This window comes from Lagenorhynchus albirostris, chromosome 1 (genome assembly GCF_949774975.1).
Source record: "Lagenorhynchus albirostris chromosome 1, mLagAlb1.1, whole genome shotgun sequence".
In the NCBI taxonomy this organism is placed as follows: Eukaryota; Metazoa; Chordata; class Mammalia; order Artiodactyla; family Delphinidae; genus Lagenorhynchus; species Lagenorhynchus albirostris.
The window spans coordinates 178,868,212-178,884,919 of NC_083095.1; the positions used below are offsets into that span (position 1 = coordinate 178,868,212).

General features: G+C 38.3%; 1 protein-coding gene across 7 annotated transcripts in view; it reads left to right on the forward strand.

Moving 5' to 3' along the window:
* Window positions 1–16,708, forward strand: part of MLLT10 (MLLT10 histone lysine methyltransferase DOT1L cofactor) — a 249,207-nt gene that overhangs the window by 91,749 nt on the left and 140,750 nt on the right. For all 7 annotated transcript variants that reach the window (XM_060161293.1, XM_060161275.1, XM_060161303.1 and 4 more), the window contains one exon: window positions 14,080–14,183. In XM_060161293.1, the coding sequence (XP_060017276.1) occupies window positions 14,080–14,183 (104 nt within the window). The remainder of the gene's footprint in view (window positions 1–14,079; window positions 14,184–16,708) is intronic.

Below are 16,708 nucleotides of genomic sequence, written 5' to 3' on the forward strand. Positions count from 1 at the left end.
CCCGACCAGGGATCGAACCCAAGCCCCCTGCATTGGGAGCGCAGAGTCTTACCCATTGGACCACCAGGGAAGTCCTTAGATTTGTTCTTTAAGAATTACTAACTTTTATGTTCTTTCAGACATTGAGGATCTGTTAAATTTGAATTAATCATTATTTGGTATAATATTTGTTATGATGCTATGATGCTACACATCCTGGATGCTACACATATTGTCTTACCACAGGATATTATTTGCTCATCTCTCCTCTCCACATTATTTCGTTCCCCCGAGACAGGATTTTTATTGTTGCCTTTTTTTTTTTTTTTTTTTGGCGGTACGTGGGCCTCTCACTGCTGTGGCCTCTCCCGTTGCGGAGCACAGGCTCCGGATGCGCAGGCTCAGCGGCCATGGTTCACGGGCCCAGCCGCTCCACGTGGGATCCTCCTGCATGCCCTGCATCGGCAGGCGGACTCTCAACCACTGCGCCACCAGGGAAGCCCTATTGTTGCCTTTTTTAAAAACCTTAGTTAATGTTCACTTTTTTCCTGTATCTTTTTATTAATTTAGTACATTTATATTATTGTTTCATTCTCTTGCATATTATTGGATGATTTTTTTCTATTAACCACTGTGTCTTTAAATATAGTGTTACCATTTTTAACTAAAGGTACCTGTTGATTTATTCCATTGGTGAAGAAAGTGTCACTGCAGCCAGTTCTAAGGTTTCAAAATACTAAACATTTTGTAATGTAGATCGTTAGTATTTATTAAAAAAAAAAATGGAAAATATGGATAAAAAAATAGGAAAATGCGAGACAGAAATCATCTAAAATCTTTTTTGTGTGCATTTTTACATATACTATATAACTGTAAAAAGTTTGGATCATAGTGCTCATACTGTTCTGTTTTTGAAACTTAATAACCCTGAACATCATTTTTTGTTAATAAATTATATTTTGCCATTATTTCTAGTGGATATTTAGCATCTAATACAAAGTATTATTAGTTTTGATAAAATATAATTTATTAGGAACGCCTTAGGAACACCTTCTTGTTGAAGAGCCTCACTTGGTGTTTGGCATGTACATACCAGCCAAATCTCTGTGTAAACGAGTATGAACATTTTGGAGGCTTCAGTAAATATATTGTGTGAAGTTGTTCTAGAATGTAGTTTCTCATTTATTAATCACACTAGTTATATGTGAGAGTGCACATAATCTTATATCCTGTTAAGTGCACTGTATATTACCATTAAAACAGGCTTTGCTATTCTTTTTAGTGAAAAATATTAGTGTTTGAATGATATTCTTTGAATATTGGTAAGGTTAGATATTTTAAAGTTTTTTAAAAAGGTTATTCATGTTTGTTAATTGATCTTGAATAGCTCTTCGTTCAGTTTAATATTGTAATGTTTTAATTTTTTCTTACAAAATGTTTTTTATATTGGAGATGTTATTTTTTATTCTTATATACTTGCTGTGGATGCTTTTGCCCATAACTTAACATTTTCTGTTTATTTTTCATTAAGTCTTGATGGTTTTTATTGTTGTCGGTATTCTAGCAGGTTAATTTCTTCTAGTTTGAAGTTTAAAATTTTTATGTAATTTACACAACTACTCTTTATTGTTTCTGCCTTTGTTGCCATGCAAAGAAAATCTTTCTCTACACTAATGTCTATTTTTTTAGTACTTTCAAAATTCATTTCTAAAAATACTTGTTTTTTTCCTTTCAATTTTGAAATAATTTCAAACTTAAATTAAGGTTGCATTAATAATACAAAGACTTCTTCCTCTCCTAAACCATCTGAGAGTAATTTATCATATAACACCGACACCTCTGAATGCTTTAGTTTGTATTTCCTATAAAGAAGGACTTTCTTCTGCATGACCAGAATACAGCCCAAATCAGGAAATTAACATTTATGCATTATTACTGTCTAATCCAGAGACCCCATCATTATTTGCCTAATTTTCATTCATGTTTTCTTTTTTCCCTTTCATAGCAAAAAGATCACAGATTGCTTTTTGTCTCTTACGTCTCCTGAATAGTAACTCAGTCTTTCTCTGACTCTCATAACTTTGATACTTCTGAATGGTATAGGCCAGTTATTTGTAGAATGGATTTTTATAATGTTTCCACATGATTAAATTCAGATTATGTGTTTTTGGCAGGAATATCACAGACACGATGCTATGTTCTTCTCATTGCATCCTGTCAGGTGGTACATGATTTCAGCTTTTCCCATTACTGGTGATTTTACCTTGATCACTTGGTTAAGGCAGTGTCTACAAGATTTCTCCACTGGGAGGTTAATCTTTATTCCCTTTATAATCAGTAAGCATTTTGTGGGGAAGTACTTTCTTTTTTTTTGCGGTACGCAGGCCTCTCATGTTGCGGCCTCTCCCGTTGCGGAGCACAGGCTCCGGACGTGCAGGCTCAGCGGCCATGGCTCACGGGCCCAGCCCTCCGCGGCCTGTGGGATCTTCCTGGACCGGGGCACGAACCTGTGTCCCCTGCATCGGCAGGCGGACTCTCAACCACTGCGCCACCAGGGAAGCCCCGGGAAGTACTTTTTATGTAAATATCTTGTTCCTTGTGCCTTTTACTCACTAATTTTAGCATTCATTGTTGTTTCTTTGCTTAATTAGTCTATTAGATTGATGGCAAGTGGTGGTTTCCTAATTCCATCTTTTACATTCATCAGGTGGCATTCCATTTTAAGGAAAAGCTTTCTCCACTCTGCAATTATTTATATTAGTATGGACTAATATTGACTTACATGTTAATATTTTATTTTAATGGGTCATTCCCCATTACTGTCACTTATTGTGATGTTCATATTGTCTCAGGTTTGGCCAGTGGTACCTCTTCATGTGGGTTCCTGTGTCTTTTGACATGGTTCTGTCATTGTTTGAGCACTTCTTTACTTCTGACATGACAGTATGTTCTAGGCACATCTTGAACCATTCCTTGTCTTAGCCCTAGAATAACATTTCTCCAGGGAGCCTTGATTTGTTTTAGGTGAGAATGGTATTTAGAAACCAAAGTGGACACTAGGTGTGCTCATTGCTATTAGGATGTTGCTACTTCCAGACCCTCTCAGTGTGTATAGATGCAGAGATAAACGCACATTCACATCTATATCTTCTTTATATTTTGAAGTTGGTGAGGTCACATAGATACTTCTGATTTAGTATATGGATCTATGTATTAAACACAAACATATCTATATGTATTTCTGTATCTGTCTGTCTTTGTATCTATTTATCAAACCATAAACTCCTAGGAATTTCCTAGTAATTTCCCTAAACCTAATCCAACAGCACAGGGTTCATTCTAATGTTTTTTTGTTTTTGTGTTATGACTCTCATGCCAGACAATGAGAAACGTGACTCCCATTATCCTCAATATATTTATTTGATCATTCTCTCTTATATTGACAAATCTTCTGTTGCTGCCATCCCATAATACAGAGGCCAGCCTAACCATTTTCAGGCTCAGACCTCACTCTGGGTTGCTGCTGCTTCCCTGCATGTCTGCCTTTATTTTTTAAAACCATTTTGGGGGTTTGACACCCAGCTTCAGTCCAGAACTACCCCTTCTCCCCTCACTTTGCTCACTTTGCTCAGGTTCTTACAACTCACTTGGACACTACCTCCACCCCAGCCCCCAACACTCTCATGAGCGCCAACACTACTGGGGCTCTGATAGTTGAGTTGGCCTGCCCCTTCCTTCCCAGGATAGATGCTAGCATGCTTGGCCCCACCTCATGGCTTTAAGACTAAAGTACTCAAGAAGTAAGGGAGGGAGTATAGAGGCAGAATGAATTAATTTAGGTATAAATCTTCTATCCACTTAGAGTTAATTTTAGAATATGGTGAGATGTGTGTGTAATTTTTCCCCTCCCATGTGGTTTAGTCAACCTTTTCAACACTATTATTGAATAATCTATGTTTTGCACAGTGATTTGAAATACTGTTTGAATCATTATTAAATTCTTGGCTATTCTTGACATTTTTTCTGTTCCATTGATGTGTCTTTCTATTCTTAGTCTACTACCACACTGTTTTAAATTATTATGGCTTTAAATACATCTTGGTACATGGTAGAACAAATATTGTCATGTATTTCTTTTTTTAGATGAACCTTAAGAGTAACAATACAATTTTAATTTTACTGGTGCTACAGTGAAATACTATTTTGGGGAAAAATTGATCTTCTTGGAATATTGCATCTCCCCTTCCAGAAGCATGGTGTATCTCTCTGTCAAATTTTTTCCTTATATGTTTCTTGGATTCTTATGGGTGTTGGTCTGTATAGTTAACCTTAAAAAGAATAATATTTTGTTCGTGAATATTCAGTATGGTTAATAGGGGACATGGAATTCTGAAATGATAGGAACAATGGGAAAATGGATTGTTGCATTTTGGAAGACATCAATCTTTTTTTTCTCTTTGGGGGACGTGTGGGGGCATTCCCTGACCAGGGATTGAACCTGGACCATGGCAGTGAAAACGCCAAGTCCTAACCACTGGACTGTCAGGGAGCTCCCCTGGAATACATCAGTCCTTAATGAGTGGTAGTAAAGGATAATGTGGAGATTATTAATAAATGTATTGGGCACTTAAAATGGACCTGCTTTGCATTGTGCTAGACGCTAAGAGTTCAGAGTTTCATAAAATACAGGGTTTATCTCCATGTGACACTTAGACAGTCAAGTAAATATATAACTACGATGTATGAAAATAATAAGAAATTATAAATAATAAAAAATCTGAATAGAGTATTATGGAACATAATGAAAGGAGGGATTATTTTTGTCTAAGGAATTGAATAAGGCACACAAAGATATTATATAACGGCTGTGCATAATAATAAGAAATTTGACCTGTGGAAGAAAGAATCAAATAATAATTCTAGACAGAGGAAGTAGCATAAATTAGGGTAATAGGTACAAAGGGGAGGTGCTAGGCAGTTCAGAGAATAATAAATCCTGTGTGGCTGGAACACTGTAAGATTTAGAAGAAAAAAAGGAAAATTTCTAGACTATTTGTATAGTATATCCAGTTGCAGAGAACTCACTGTGTTGACTTATTTTGTTAAAATTTCCACGTCATTATATATATAGTGGCCAGTTTCTGTACCATTTGTCATCAGATTCTTGTTTTTATTTTTTGACCTCTCATATTTTCTTGTATCAATTCCTTATTTCACTAACATATACATTTTGTTAATAAATGTGAGTGGCATATGTCACCTTTAATTACGTTTCAATAATTTTTAAGAAATGGGAAGATTGGGGCAACATAGATATTTGGGAACTTTTTTGGGTGGTCTTGTGTTCTTTAGAGTCAAGGAAGCATTTAGTTTAGAAAGCTGCAATTTCCATAGAAAGTATTTGGCAGATGATGGGTATATCCTGGATTTATCCTTTTGAATAGCTTTTATTTACTGAATGGCCATGAAGGAATGAGTGTTTATAAGTATAGGAAGGATCATAACAGACCAACCAACCAAACCAAAAATACTATAAAACATGGTGTCATTGAACTATAAGAGGATAACGGTAGAGGAAAACTTAGAAATTGCTAGCCCAACTTCCCTTTGTCTTTTTTCTAAAGGAATAGATGTGGAAAGCTATTAAGAATTTTTTTTTCTTGAAGTATAGTTGATTTACAAAGTTGTGTTGGTTTCAGGTGTATAGTAAAGTGATTCAGTTATATCTATGTCTGTATACACATACATACATATATATGCTTTTTCAGATTCTTCTCTGTTATAGGTTATTACAAGATATTGAATATAGTTCCCTGTGCTATACAGTAGGTCCTTGTTGTTTACCTATTTTATATATAGTAGTGTGTATATGTTAATCCCCAATTCCAAATTTATCCCCCACGTGGGGTGTGTGTGTGTCACATGTTCTTTATCCATTTATATGTCGATGGTGGACATTTATGTTGCTTCCATGTCTTGGCTATTGTAAATAGTGCTGCTTGGCTATTGTAAATATGAACAGTGGGGTGCATGTGTCTTTTTGAGTTATAGTTTTCTCTGGATATATGCCCAGGAGTGGGATTGCTGGATCATATGTTAACTCTATTTTTAGTTTTTTAAGGAACCTCCATACTGTCTTCCATAGTGGCTGCACCAGTTTACATTCGTACCAAAAGTAAATGCCTCATCTCTTGTATCTAGGCTGCTCTGTAACTTGTTTTGGCTAATAAAGTGCGGTGGAAGTAACATTGTGTGACCTCTCTCTGTGGCTTGATGATCTGTTTTCTGAGTCCATTGGGGTGGCCCTGCCCCTTCATCCTCCTCTAATGATACCTTATGTTTAGGTTGAGGGCTAGAATATTGGGTGATTTGGTGCCACAGAGGTTGGTTTCTTTCTGTGCTCTTCCTTTTACCACACTTTTGTCCCACCCGTTAGTGCTAGACTGCTGTCGTTTATTATTTGATGTTTTGGGCTTTTGATTTCTTGGTGGTTTTGGTCCAGCCTCAGTCCTTGGTGGGCTCTGTATATCTGGGCCTCAGGGTTTCACCAATTCATTGCCTCCTGCCTTTGGCAGACTTTACATCTGTGGAAGGCCTTGGGAGGGAGACAGCTTCCTGTCTCTCCCCAAGTGTTAGAAGATCTCCGATAACAGATCCTGGGGTCAGGAATTTTTCCTGCCCCTTGTTTAGGGGAAAAAGATTTTCTCCTTTGTCCTCCTAGCCATCATGGGTCTTTACTTATGCCCTGGGTGTGACAGGATTTGCTGCCAATCCCCCAGACGCTCAAGGCTTTTGAGAGTAGTGTCTGGGCAAGAGATGGGATTTCATATCTTTGCCTCAGTGGCACCTGATCCTCTCCTTCATGCCTGCACCACCAAGGGAGATTCTTTCTGGTTGTTTTGTCTCCTTGCTTCCAGTCTTCCCCAAGAGCTCCTTGTAAATCTTCATGGAGTAGAGCCTGTGAGTGAGTGTGAACTCCTGTCTGTGGTTCCAGTGGTTCTGTACTACTGCAGTAGCCCACAATCAGCCTTGAGCAATTTGTTAAAATTTTAGCTGGTTTCTTATCTGCATGTCTTCCTCCACATTTTCTTCCCTTGCTCTGTCGTTAGTGGATAGTCTGAGTGTCTTGTGGTTTTTAGGCAGCTGAAGGAGAGTGTGTCTGCCCTTGGATTTCAAACTATTTGGTTGCCTTTGCAGGTGCAAATCTTTCATAGTTTCAAGAAAAGTTGTGGGTTTTATAGTTTAAATGGCTTTTTCTTGATAGGTTTAGAGTGATGTTCTTTCAGCTCTCTACTTTTTAGGTAGAGGTGGAATTTGGCCCCTGAATCCTTTTGATATGAACACTGTTTCTTTTATTCAAAATATTAGGTCAAACTATGACTTTTTCCCCTCTTAAAATGAAAGTTTTCAGGCTATAAGTTTGCCTCTGAGTATAGCTTTATTCACATACTTGACATTTTATTTAGATGCGATTTTGTTGTTTGGGATCATTTTCTAAATAATCCTCAAGTTAGTTTATAATTTTTCTTCTCGATCCAATAGCTATTTAATTGCGAAATTTAAAATTTGCAAATCACTTTTTTCCTCCTTTGATTCATGTGTCTTGGAAGCTCTTGTTGGTTGCATGTATATATGCTTATAATTGTTATATCTGTTTTATTATTATAAAATCTCTCTCAACAGTCTATTTTTCTTTTTTTTAAAATAAATTTATTTATTTATAGTAGTGGACATGGGCTTAGTTGCTCCATAGCATGTGGGGTCTTCCTGGACCATAGATCGAACCGGTGTCCCCTGCATTGACAGGCAGATTCTTAACCCCTGCGCCACCAGGGGAGTCCCTTAACCGTCTATTTTTTTGTCTGATAATAAACCACTTGTATTTGCTTGCCTTTTGCATGGTATATCTATTTTCATCCTTTTACTTTGAACTTACTTGTGTCTTCAAATCTAAAGTATGCATTGCCTTGTGTTTGCTTGCCTTTTGCATGGTATATCTTTTTTCATCGTTTTACTTTTAACTTACTTGTGTCTTCAGATCTAAAGTATGCATCCTATAGATGGCATATGGAACTTTTTTTTTTTTTTTTTTTTTGCGGTACGCGGGCCTCTCACTGTCGTGGGCTCTCCCGTTGCGGAGCACAGGCTCCAGACGAGCAGGCTCAGCAGCCATGGCTCACGGGCCCAGCCACTCCGCGGCATGTGGGATCTTCCCGGACCGGGGCATGAACCCGTGTCCCCTGCATCGGCAGGCGGACTCTCAACCACTGTGCCACCAGGGAAGCCTGGAACTTTTTTTTTTAATTCAGTTAATCAGTCTCTGCCTTTTGATTGGATTATTTTCATATTCAGTGCTATTAATGTGGTTGGGTTTACATCTGCCGTTTTACTTTGTTTTCTTTTTTACTTTTTTTTATTAACAGCAATGTTTTGTTTTTTTGGCTGTGCTGGGTCTTCGTTGTTGTCTGTGGGCTTTCTATAGTTGAGGCCAATAGGGGCTACTGTTTGTTATGGTGCGTGAGTTTCTCATTGCAGTGGCTTCTCGTTGCAGAGCGCAGGCTATAGGTGCATGAGCTTCAGTAGTTGTGGCTCACGGGCTTTAGAGTGCAGGCTCAGTAGTTGTGGCGCACAGGCTTAGTTGCTCTGTGGCATGTGGGATCTTCCCAGACCAGGGATTGAACCTGTGTCCTCTGCATTGGCAGTCAGATTCTCAACCACTGCGCCACCAGGGAAGTCCCTTAATTTGTTTTCTTTGTCTTGTGACTACTTTGTTTTTTCTCTTTGTACAGTACCTTCTTTAATGTTTATAAGTGGATGTTTTCTGGTGTACCGTTTTCATTCCTTTCATGATTTTTAAATTATATTTTCTTGGGTTATATTCTTAGTGGTTGCTCTAGGGCTTACAATATTCATCTTAACTTACCAGAATCTACTTAACTCCAGTAAGATATAAAAAATTTATAGCATTCATTTTATTTCTTTCCTCTCCACCTTTGTGCTATTAGTATTATAGATATCATGTCTCTATATATACTACAAGCCCCAAAGTAGTTAAAATTATTGCTTTATATAATCTTACATTTTTTAAAGAAGCTAAGAGATGAAGACCACAGATATATTTATAGAGTGTGTGTTTTCCTGTTTACCATTTTTATTTCTCTTCATTTCTTCCTATGGGTTCCAGTTACCATCTCGTGTTATTTCCTTACTCCAAAATAACTTATTCCCACTCTCTTTCATTGTGTCGTCATTGTCACATATATTACATTTCTATATGTTATAGTCCCAACAATACAATTTATGGACATTGTTTTATGTGATTGTTTTTTAAATTAAGAGAATGAGAAAGAAATATCTCATCATACTATCTTTTATCATTTCGTATATAATTACCTTTGTCAGAACTCTTTCTTTGTTTTTTAATTGGTCTATATATTTATTTATTTACTTATTTTTTTTTGCGGTACGCGGGCCTCTCACTGTTGTGGCCTCTCCCGTTGCGGAGCACAGGCTCCGGATGTGCAGGCTCAGTGGCCTTGGCTCACGGGCCCAGCCGCTCCCCGGCACGTGGGATCCCCGGACTGGGGCATGAACTCGTGTCGCCTGCATCGGCAGGCGGACTCTCAACCACTGAGCCACCAGGGAAGCCCTATATATTTATTTTTTAAAATTTCAGCTTTATTGAGGAACTCTTTGTTTGTGTGGATTGCAATTACTGTCTAGTGTCACTTAATTTTAGCCTAAGGAATTTCTTTTTGTAGTTCTTGTTAGTGAGGTTTGGAGCAACAAAGTATCAGTTTTTTTGGGCCTGAGAATGTTATTTTGCCATTATTTCTGCAATATAGCTCTTCTGGATATAGGATTCTTGGCTGATAGTTTTGTTCTTTCAGCATTTTGAATGTTATTCCACTGCTTTCTGTCCCCTATTTTATTCCTAATGAAACCTCAGGTTTACTTGTATTTGATGATCCATTTCCCTCATTTCGCTTTCGAGATTTTCTCTTTATTTTGCCTTTCAGCATTTTGAGTGTCCATCTGTTTGTATTTATCCTGTATGGAGTTTGGTGAGCTTTTTGGATGTGTACGTTATTGTTTTTCATCACATTTGGGAAGTTTTCGACCATTATTTCTTCAGGTACAGTTTCTATCCTTTTCTTTCCTCTCCTGATTTTCTCATTACACATCTGTTAATGCAGTTAATGGCATACCACGTTTCTCTGAAACTGTTCTTTAGGTAGTATAATCTAAAAAATCTGTTCCTTAGATTGTAAATTCTCTATTGATCTATTTTTAAAGTTGATTCTTTCCTTACTGCCAACTCAAATCTACCATTGAGCCCTTTTAGTGTGGGTTTTTTTTTTTTTTTTTTTTCTGTACGCGGGCCTCTCCTGTTGTGGAGCACAGGCTCCGGACGTGCAGGCTCAGCAGCCATGGCTCACGGGCCCAGCCGCTCTGCGGCATGTGGGATCTTCCCGGACCGGGGCACGAACCCGTGTCCCCTGCATCGGCAGGCGGACTCTCAACCACTGCGCCACCAGGGAAGCCCCCCTTTTAGTGAATTTTAAAATCGAGAATTTCTGTTTGGTTGGTTTTGGTCTCCTAAGTCCAACATCTTGGTTCCCCGCAAAGACAGTTATCGAAGCCTGCTTTTTTTTTTTCTTATGAATGGGTCATACTTTTCTCTTTCTTTGCATGTCTTATAATTTTTTGTTGAAAATTAGACATTTTATTTTATTTATTTTTTTGGCTGCGTCGGGTCTTAATTGTGGCACACGGGATCTTTGTGGAGGCACGTGGGATCTTTTTCATTAAGGCACGTGGTCTGCTCAGGTTTCTCACTAGTTGCGGCGCGCAGGCTTGTCTTTAATTGTGGCGTGCTGGTTTTATTTATTTTTTCTTTCTCTCTATCTAGTGATGCGTGTGCTCTGTAGTTTGCGGCACGTGGGCTCTCTTGTTGAGGCATGTGAGCTCAATAGCTGTGGCATGTGGGCTTAATTGCCCTGCAACATGTGGGGTCTTAGTTCTTCTACCAGGGATCGAACCCACGTCCCCTGCATTGGAAGGCAGTTTCTTTACCACTGGACCACCAGAGAAGTCCCTAAAAATTAGACATTTTAGATAGTAGCCCCTCTAGAGAATGAGTCTTCCTTCTCCTTGTAGAGACAGAACCTCTGCACTAGTGCTCTGGAGCTGGGGATGGTGACAGCACTTTGCTTCTCCTGAAGAGGCACGTGTACTCTGACAGGGTGCTGGAAGGAGGGAAGGGTATAGTAGCCCAGCTTATCCCTCCTAGCATGGAACTTCCATTCTGCTAGCAAGCTGGGGAAGGAATGATAGGGCCCCAGGAAACTTGGCCTGTTTTTAGGGTGGGAGGCTATGAGTTGGAGCTACCAGGATGAGTAGTAGTATGAGAGTCACTGGAGACCTGGCCCTCCTCGGGTAAAATTGTAGCCTTAGACTAGGATCTGTGGAGAGAGGGAGCCCTCATCTTCTTGACAGCGCCACCCAGAAAGGAACTTCCATCACAGGAAGCAGTATGTGGGGGTGGTGGTGGTGATGGGGGCAGATCATGGCTCAAATGCCACCGGCGCTCACTGTTCTTATTGAGATTTAGTAGATTGTCTTGGGTAAAATATTCTGCTTTCTGCATGTCTTCAGGACAATTTTCAGAGACTTTATTATTTTTCTTTATTGAAGTGTAATTGATATACAGTACCATGTAAGTTACAGATTTTCAATATAGTAACTCATTTTTTTGTAACTCATAATTCTTAAAGGTTATACTACATTTATAGTTATTATAAAATATTGGCTATATTCCCTGTGTTGTACCATATATCCTTGTAGCTTATTCTATACAGAGACTTTAAATGGTTCTTTTTCACCTATGAAATGGTTAATTTACTGAGGAGAGGATCCGTGGACCTCTTCACTCTGGTATTTCAGAAGTCTGGAAGGCCTAACTTCTTTAAAAAAAAAAAATCTGTCATAATTTTAGTTTTATTGAGTGGTCAAATGATGGTGTCTTTTCACTGTCAGCTCTGTTGGAAGTTACTGAGATATTCTTTGAGGCCTATTTGCATATTTTCCCTGAATTTTGCCATTTAAAATGTTACTGTTTCGGGACTTCTGTGGGGGTGCAGTGGTTGGGAGTCTGCCTGCCAATGCAGGGGACACGGGTTTGAGCCCTGGTCCGGGAAGATCCCACATGCCGTGGAGCAGCTAAGCCCATGTGCCACAAGTGCCGAGCCTGCGCTCTAGAGCCCATGAGCCACAACTGCTGAGCCTGTGTGCCACAACTGCTGAAGCCCATGCGCCTAGAGCCTGTGCTCCTCAACAAGAGAAGCAACTGCAATGAGAAGCCTGTGCACCACAATGAAGGGTAACCCCCGCTCACTGCAACTAGAGAAAATCTTCACGCAGCACCGAAGACCCAATGCAGCTAAAAATAAATAAATAAAATAAATTAATTTAAAAAAAGTTACTGTTTCAATCTGCTCTGTACTTTTCTTTTTAAAATTTTATTAATCATTTATAGGCTAAAAGATGTATGTTAAATGTTTCCATTGTAATTGTTTGATATTGCCTTCTGGTAATTTGAACAGTTAGAGATGCTCTTTTTAAAAATTAATTAATTAATGAATTAATTTGGCTGCATCAGGTCTAAGTTGCGGCATGTGGGATCTTTTGTTGCGGTGAGTGGGCTTCTCTCTAGCGTGGCACGTGGACTCTAGAGTGCATGGGCTCAGTAGTTGCAGCATGTGGGCTTAGTTTTGTTGCAGCGAGCGGGCTCTTCGTTGCGGTGTTTGGGCTTCTCTCTAGTTATGGTGCAGGCTGTAGAGCGTGCAGGCTCAGTAGCTGTGGCACGTGTGCTTTGTTGCCCCATGGCACATGGGATCTTAGTTCCCCAAGCAGGGATCGAACTCGCGTCGCCTGCATTGGAAGGTAGATTCTCAGCCACTGGACCACCAGGGAGGTCTCTAGAGATGCTCTTATTCAGTGTGTCTAGGTTAGTTTTGTTGTAACTAAGGATTTTACTTTTTAGAGATATAAGATAATTTTTGTAATTCAGTTCAGTCTGAATCCATGTCTTTCAGCAGAGGAGTTGAAATTCATTTACCTGACTTTACTATATATTACTCTTTTTTTGAAACTGTGTTCTTATCAATATTGTTGAACGGTGTTATTTGGCACCACAGTGCATAGTGGGGGAAACTTCTCCAAATTTAAAAATACATGTGGTCCTATTGAAGTTTGCTAGGTTATACCTTGTTACTGTTGAGAAATTGGTTTCTTTTTAGAATTGTATCATCTGAGTATATGTAGTTAGGCATTAATGTTTGTATACTCAACTTACAGTCAGTTGATAATTTTATTCATTATACACTTGTAGATTGCCATTTTTATAATTTAGTCTTTCATGAATATGTGGTGCGGTCTATCAGCTATTTTCAACTGGGAGAAGGACCAGATAGATGTCAAAGTTGCTGGGAGTGTTCATTGGCCAATACCTCTTGGGGACATCTCTGATCTCCTAAAGTGTCTTCCTCCCAGGCCTGTTTTGTCAGGTTGGCAGGGCTGAATGATAGGTCATGTGGGATTTTGTGGACAGTTGGAATGACCTAAACCTTGCTCACTCATTTAGGACTGTCCTTCACCTCTAAGTCCCAACTCCCTGTATCAACCTCCTTTATTTATGCTTACTTCCAGCAGAAAAGAAAGCAAACCTCTTTTTATACCTTTGTTACAGGAATCAGTTAAATATTGGTGAGGAGGAGTATATTAATACTGAGGTGGGGTAGGCTGTGTCCTGCCCCCTGGCCTCAGTTCCTGCGAAGATTCTTCTTATCTTGTGGGGTTTTTGAGTCTAAGGAAACACTGCCTTGTGAAATCGTACTAGGACCGTTTATGTCTGTATTGATGTTTTCATGTTTGGAAAAATTAGATTACAGTCAGAAAAAAAATGAATTCATGATTTGGAGTAGGTTAGATAGTAAACCTGATCTTGACTTCTGAAGATAACTATAAAATCCTTATTTGTGTGAAGCACTCGTAAAGTTTTTGTTTTCTTTTCAATTTGTTTTGTTTCTTTACCCTAAGACTTGCTACATTTGTGATGAACAAGGAAGAGAAAGCAAAGCAGCCACTGGTGCTTGCATGACATGTAATAAACATGGATGTCGACAGGCTTTCCATGTGACATGGTAAGTATGTTTCTGTCATTGTACAGAAGTGAAATTGGGAATACCTTGTAAGTTAAAAACTTAGGTACCCAAATATTATTAAAGTAAATTTTGTTAGGATAGTGTCTATGTTTATATTTACTGTAATAAAGATAATTCTAATAATTGAGTGTATTTACCAGAGTCCAGTAGGTGGACCCTGGTTCTAGTGCCTTATTCAGTTACATTTTGTTTAAAATACTTCTGTTGGTTACCTACCCTTGGATTTGTCATTAGGATTAAAAGAGCTGATGTAGATAAATTTAGTGCAGTACCTGAAATACTAGTAAGGATTTAATGAATGATAGCATTTTTTCACTGTCTGTGTTTCAAGAGGGGAAAAAAAAGCAATCGCCATGATTCTCAGTATTATAGTGGCTGTTCCTTAAAAAGTTACTTAAATTTTTTTTAAATAACATTCTAGTTTTATTTTGTTCATGTTTCTTTTCAGTTTTTATCCATGTACCTATTTGTTGCATAATTTGTTAAAATCACAGTTTAAATGTAACATTGTTTTTTGATAATTTTTTCACCAAAAATTTTGGTAAGATGATATAGTCCACTAGCAACATGGAAATGGCTGCATTATATCCTATCAAATGTTAGTATTTTATTTAATGTTTCACCAATTTGAGACACATTGTTTCCAAATTGTTTTATAATATGTGGTGCTGTAAAGAACATTTTGTGCATTCAACAAACATAAATGTAATTTCCTTAGAATAGTAACTAATGATAATTAATAGCTATTATGTATTGAGTATTTACTATGAAGTGGGCACAGTTCCATGGAGTCGGATTTCAGGGCAAAAATTGTGAACATTATTATTGTTCTTAACACGTGTTACTAAATTTTTGGAGGCAGTGTAAATTGATACTAAAACTTGTACTTATATGTTTTTTTGAGCATAAAATTTCAAAAGCACAAATTATCCTAAAACAAAACATTCAACATAATAGACAACAATTAAAACTAAAAGTTTGGCGAGACTTCCCTGGTAGTCCAGTGGTTAGGACTCCACGCTTCCACTGCAAGGGGCACAGATTCGATCCCTGGTTGGGGAATTAAGATCCCACATGCTGTGCGGCCAAAAAAGTATAAATAAAATAAAAAATAAAAGTTTGGGTGTAACTCATATAGTTATTAATTTTAAAAATCAGTCTATATTTATCAGCCAGTATAGGAACAGGCTTTATTTCCTGAGCTTTTAGTATGTGGATTTATGAAGTCCATTTTAGATTACTTTTGGGGAATGGAAAATACATATATTTTAATATTTATTTATTCTTTTGGCTGCGCTGTGTCTTAGTTGCGGTATGCGGGATCTTCATTGCAGCCTGCTGGATCTTTAGTTGCGGCATGCGGGATCTTTTAGTTGTGGTATGTGGGATGTAAATCCCTGACCAGGGATTGAACCTGGGCCCCCTGCGGCATGGGCCCCCTGTGGCATGGAGTCTTAGCCACTGGACCACCAGAGAAGTCCCATGGAAAAGATTTTTGTTTCTTTTAAATTCTCTTAATTGAAAAATGGACAGAAGACCTAAAGAGACATTTCTTCAAAGAAGAAATACAGGTGGCCACTAAGTACGTGAAAAGATGCTCAAATCACTAATTATTAGAGAAATGCAAATCAAAACTACAGTGAGGTACAACCTCACACCAGTCAGAATGGTCATCATTAAAAAGTCTACAAATAACAAATGCTGGAGGGGGTGTAGAGAAAAGGGAACCCTCCTACACTGTTGGTGGGAATGTAAGTTGGTACAGCCACTGTGGAAAACAGTATAGAGGTTCCTCAGAAAACTAAAACTAGAATTACCATATGATCCAGCATTCCCACTCCTGAGAATATATCCAGACAAAACTGTATAATTCAAAAATATACATGCACCCCTACGTTCATAGCAGCACTAGTCACAATAGCCAAGACATGGAAACACCCTAAATGTCCATCGACAGATGAATGGATAAAGAAGATGTGGTGTACACACACACACACACACACACACACACACACACACACACACACACACACACACACACAGAGTGGAATACTACTCAGCCATAAAAAAGAATGAAAGAATGCCATTTGTAGCAACATGGATGCAACTAGAGATTATCATACTAAGCAAAGTAATTCAAAAAGAAAAAGACAAATACCATATGATATCACTTATATGTAGAATCTAAAACATGACACAAATGAACCTATCAATGAAACAGAAACAGAATCAGGGACACAGATAATAGACTGGTGGTTTCCAAGGGGGAGGGGGATGGATTGGGAGTTTGGGATTAGCAGGTGCAAGCTGGTATATATGGAATGGATAAACAACAAGGTCTTACTGTATAGCACAGGGAACTATATTCAGTATCCTGTGATAAACCATAGTGGAAAAGAATGTACATATGTGTATAACTGAGTCACTTTGCTGTAGTACCTCAGTAATTAACACAACATTGTAATTCAGCTATACCTCAATAAAAAATAAAAAGAATTCTCTTA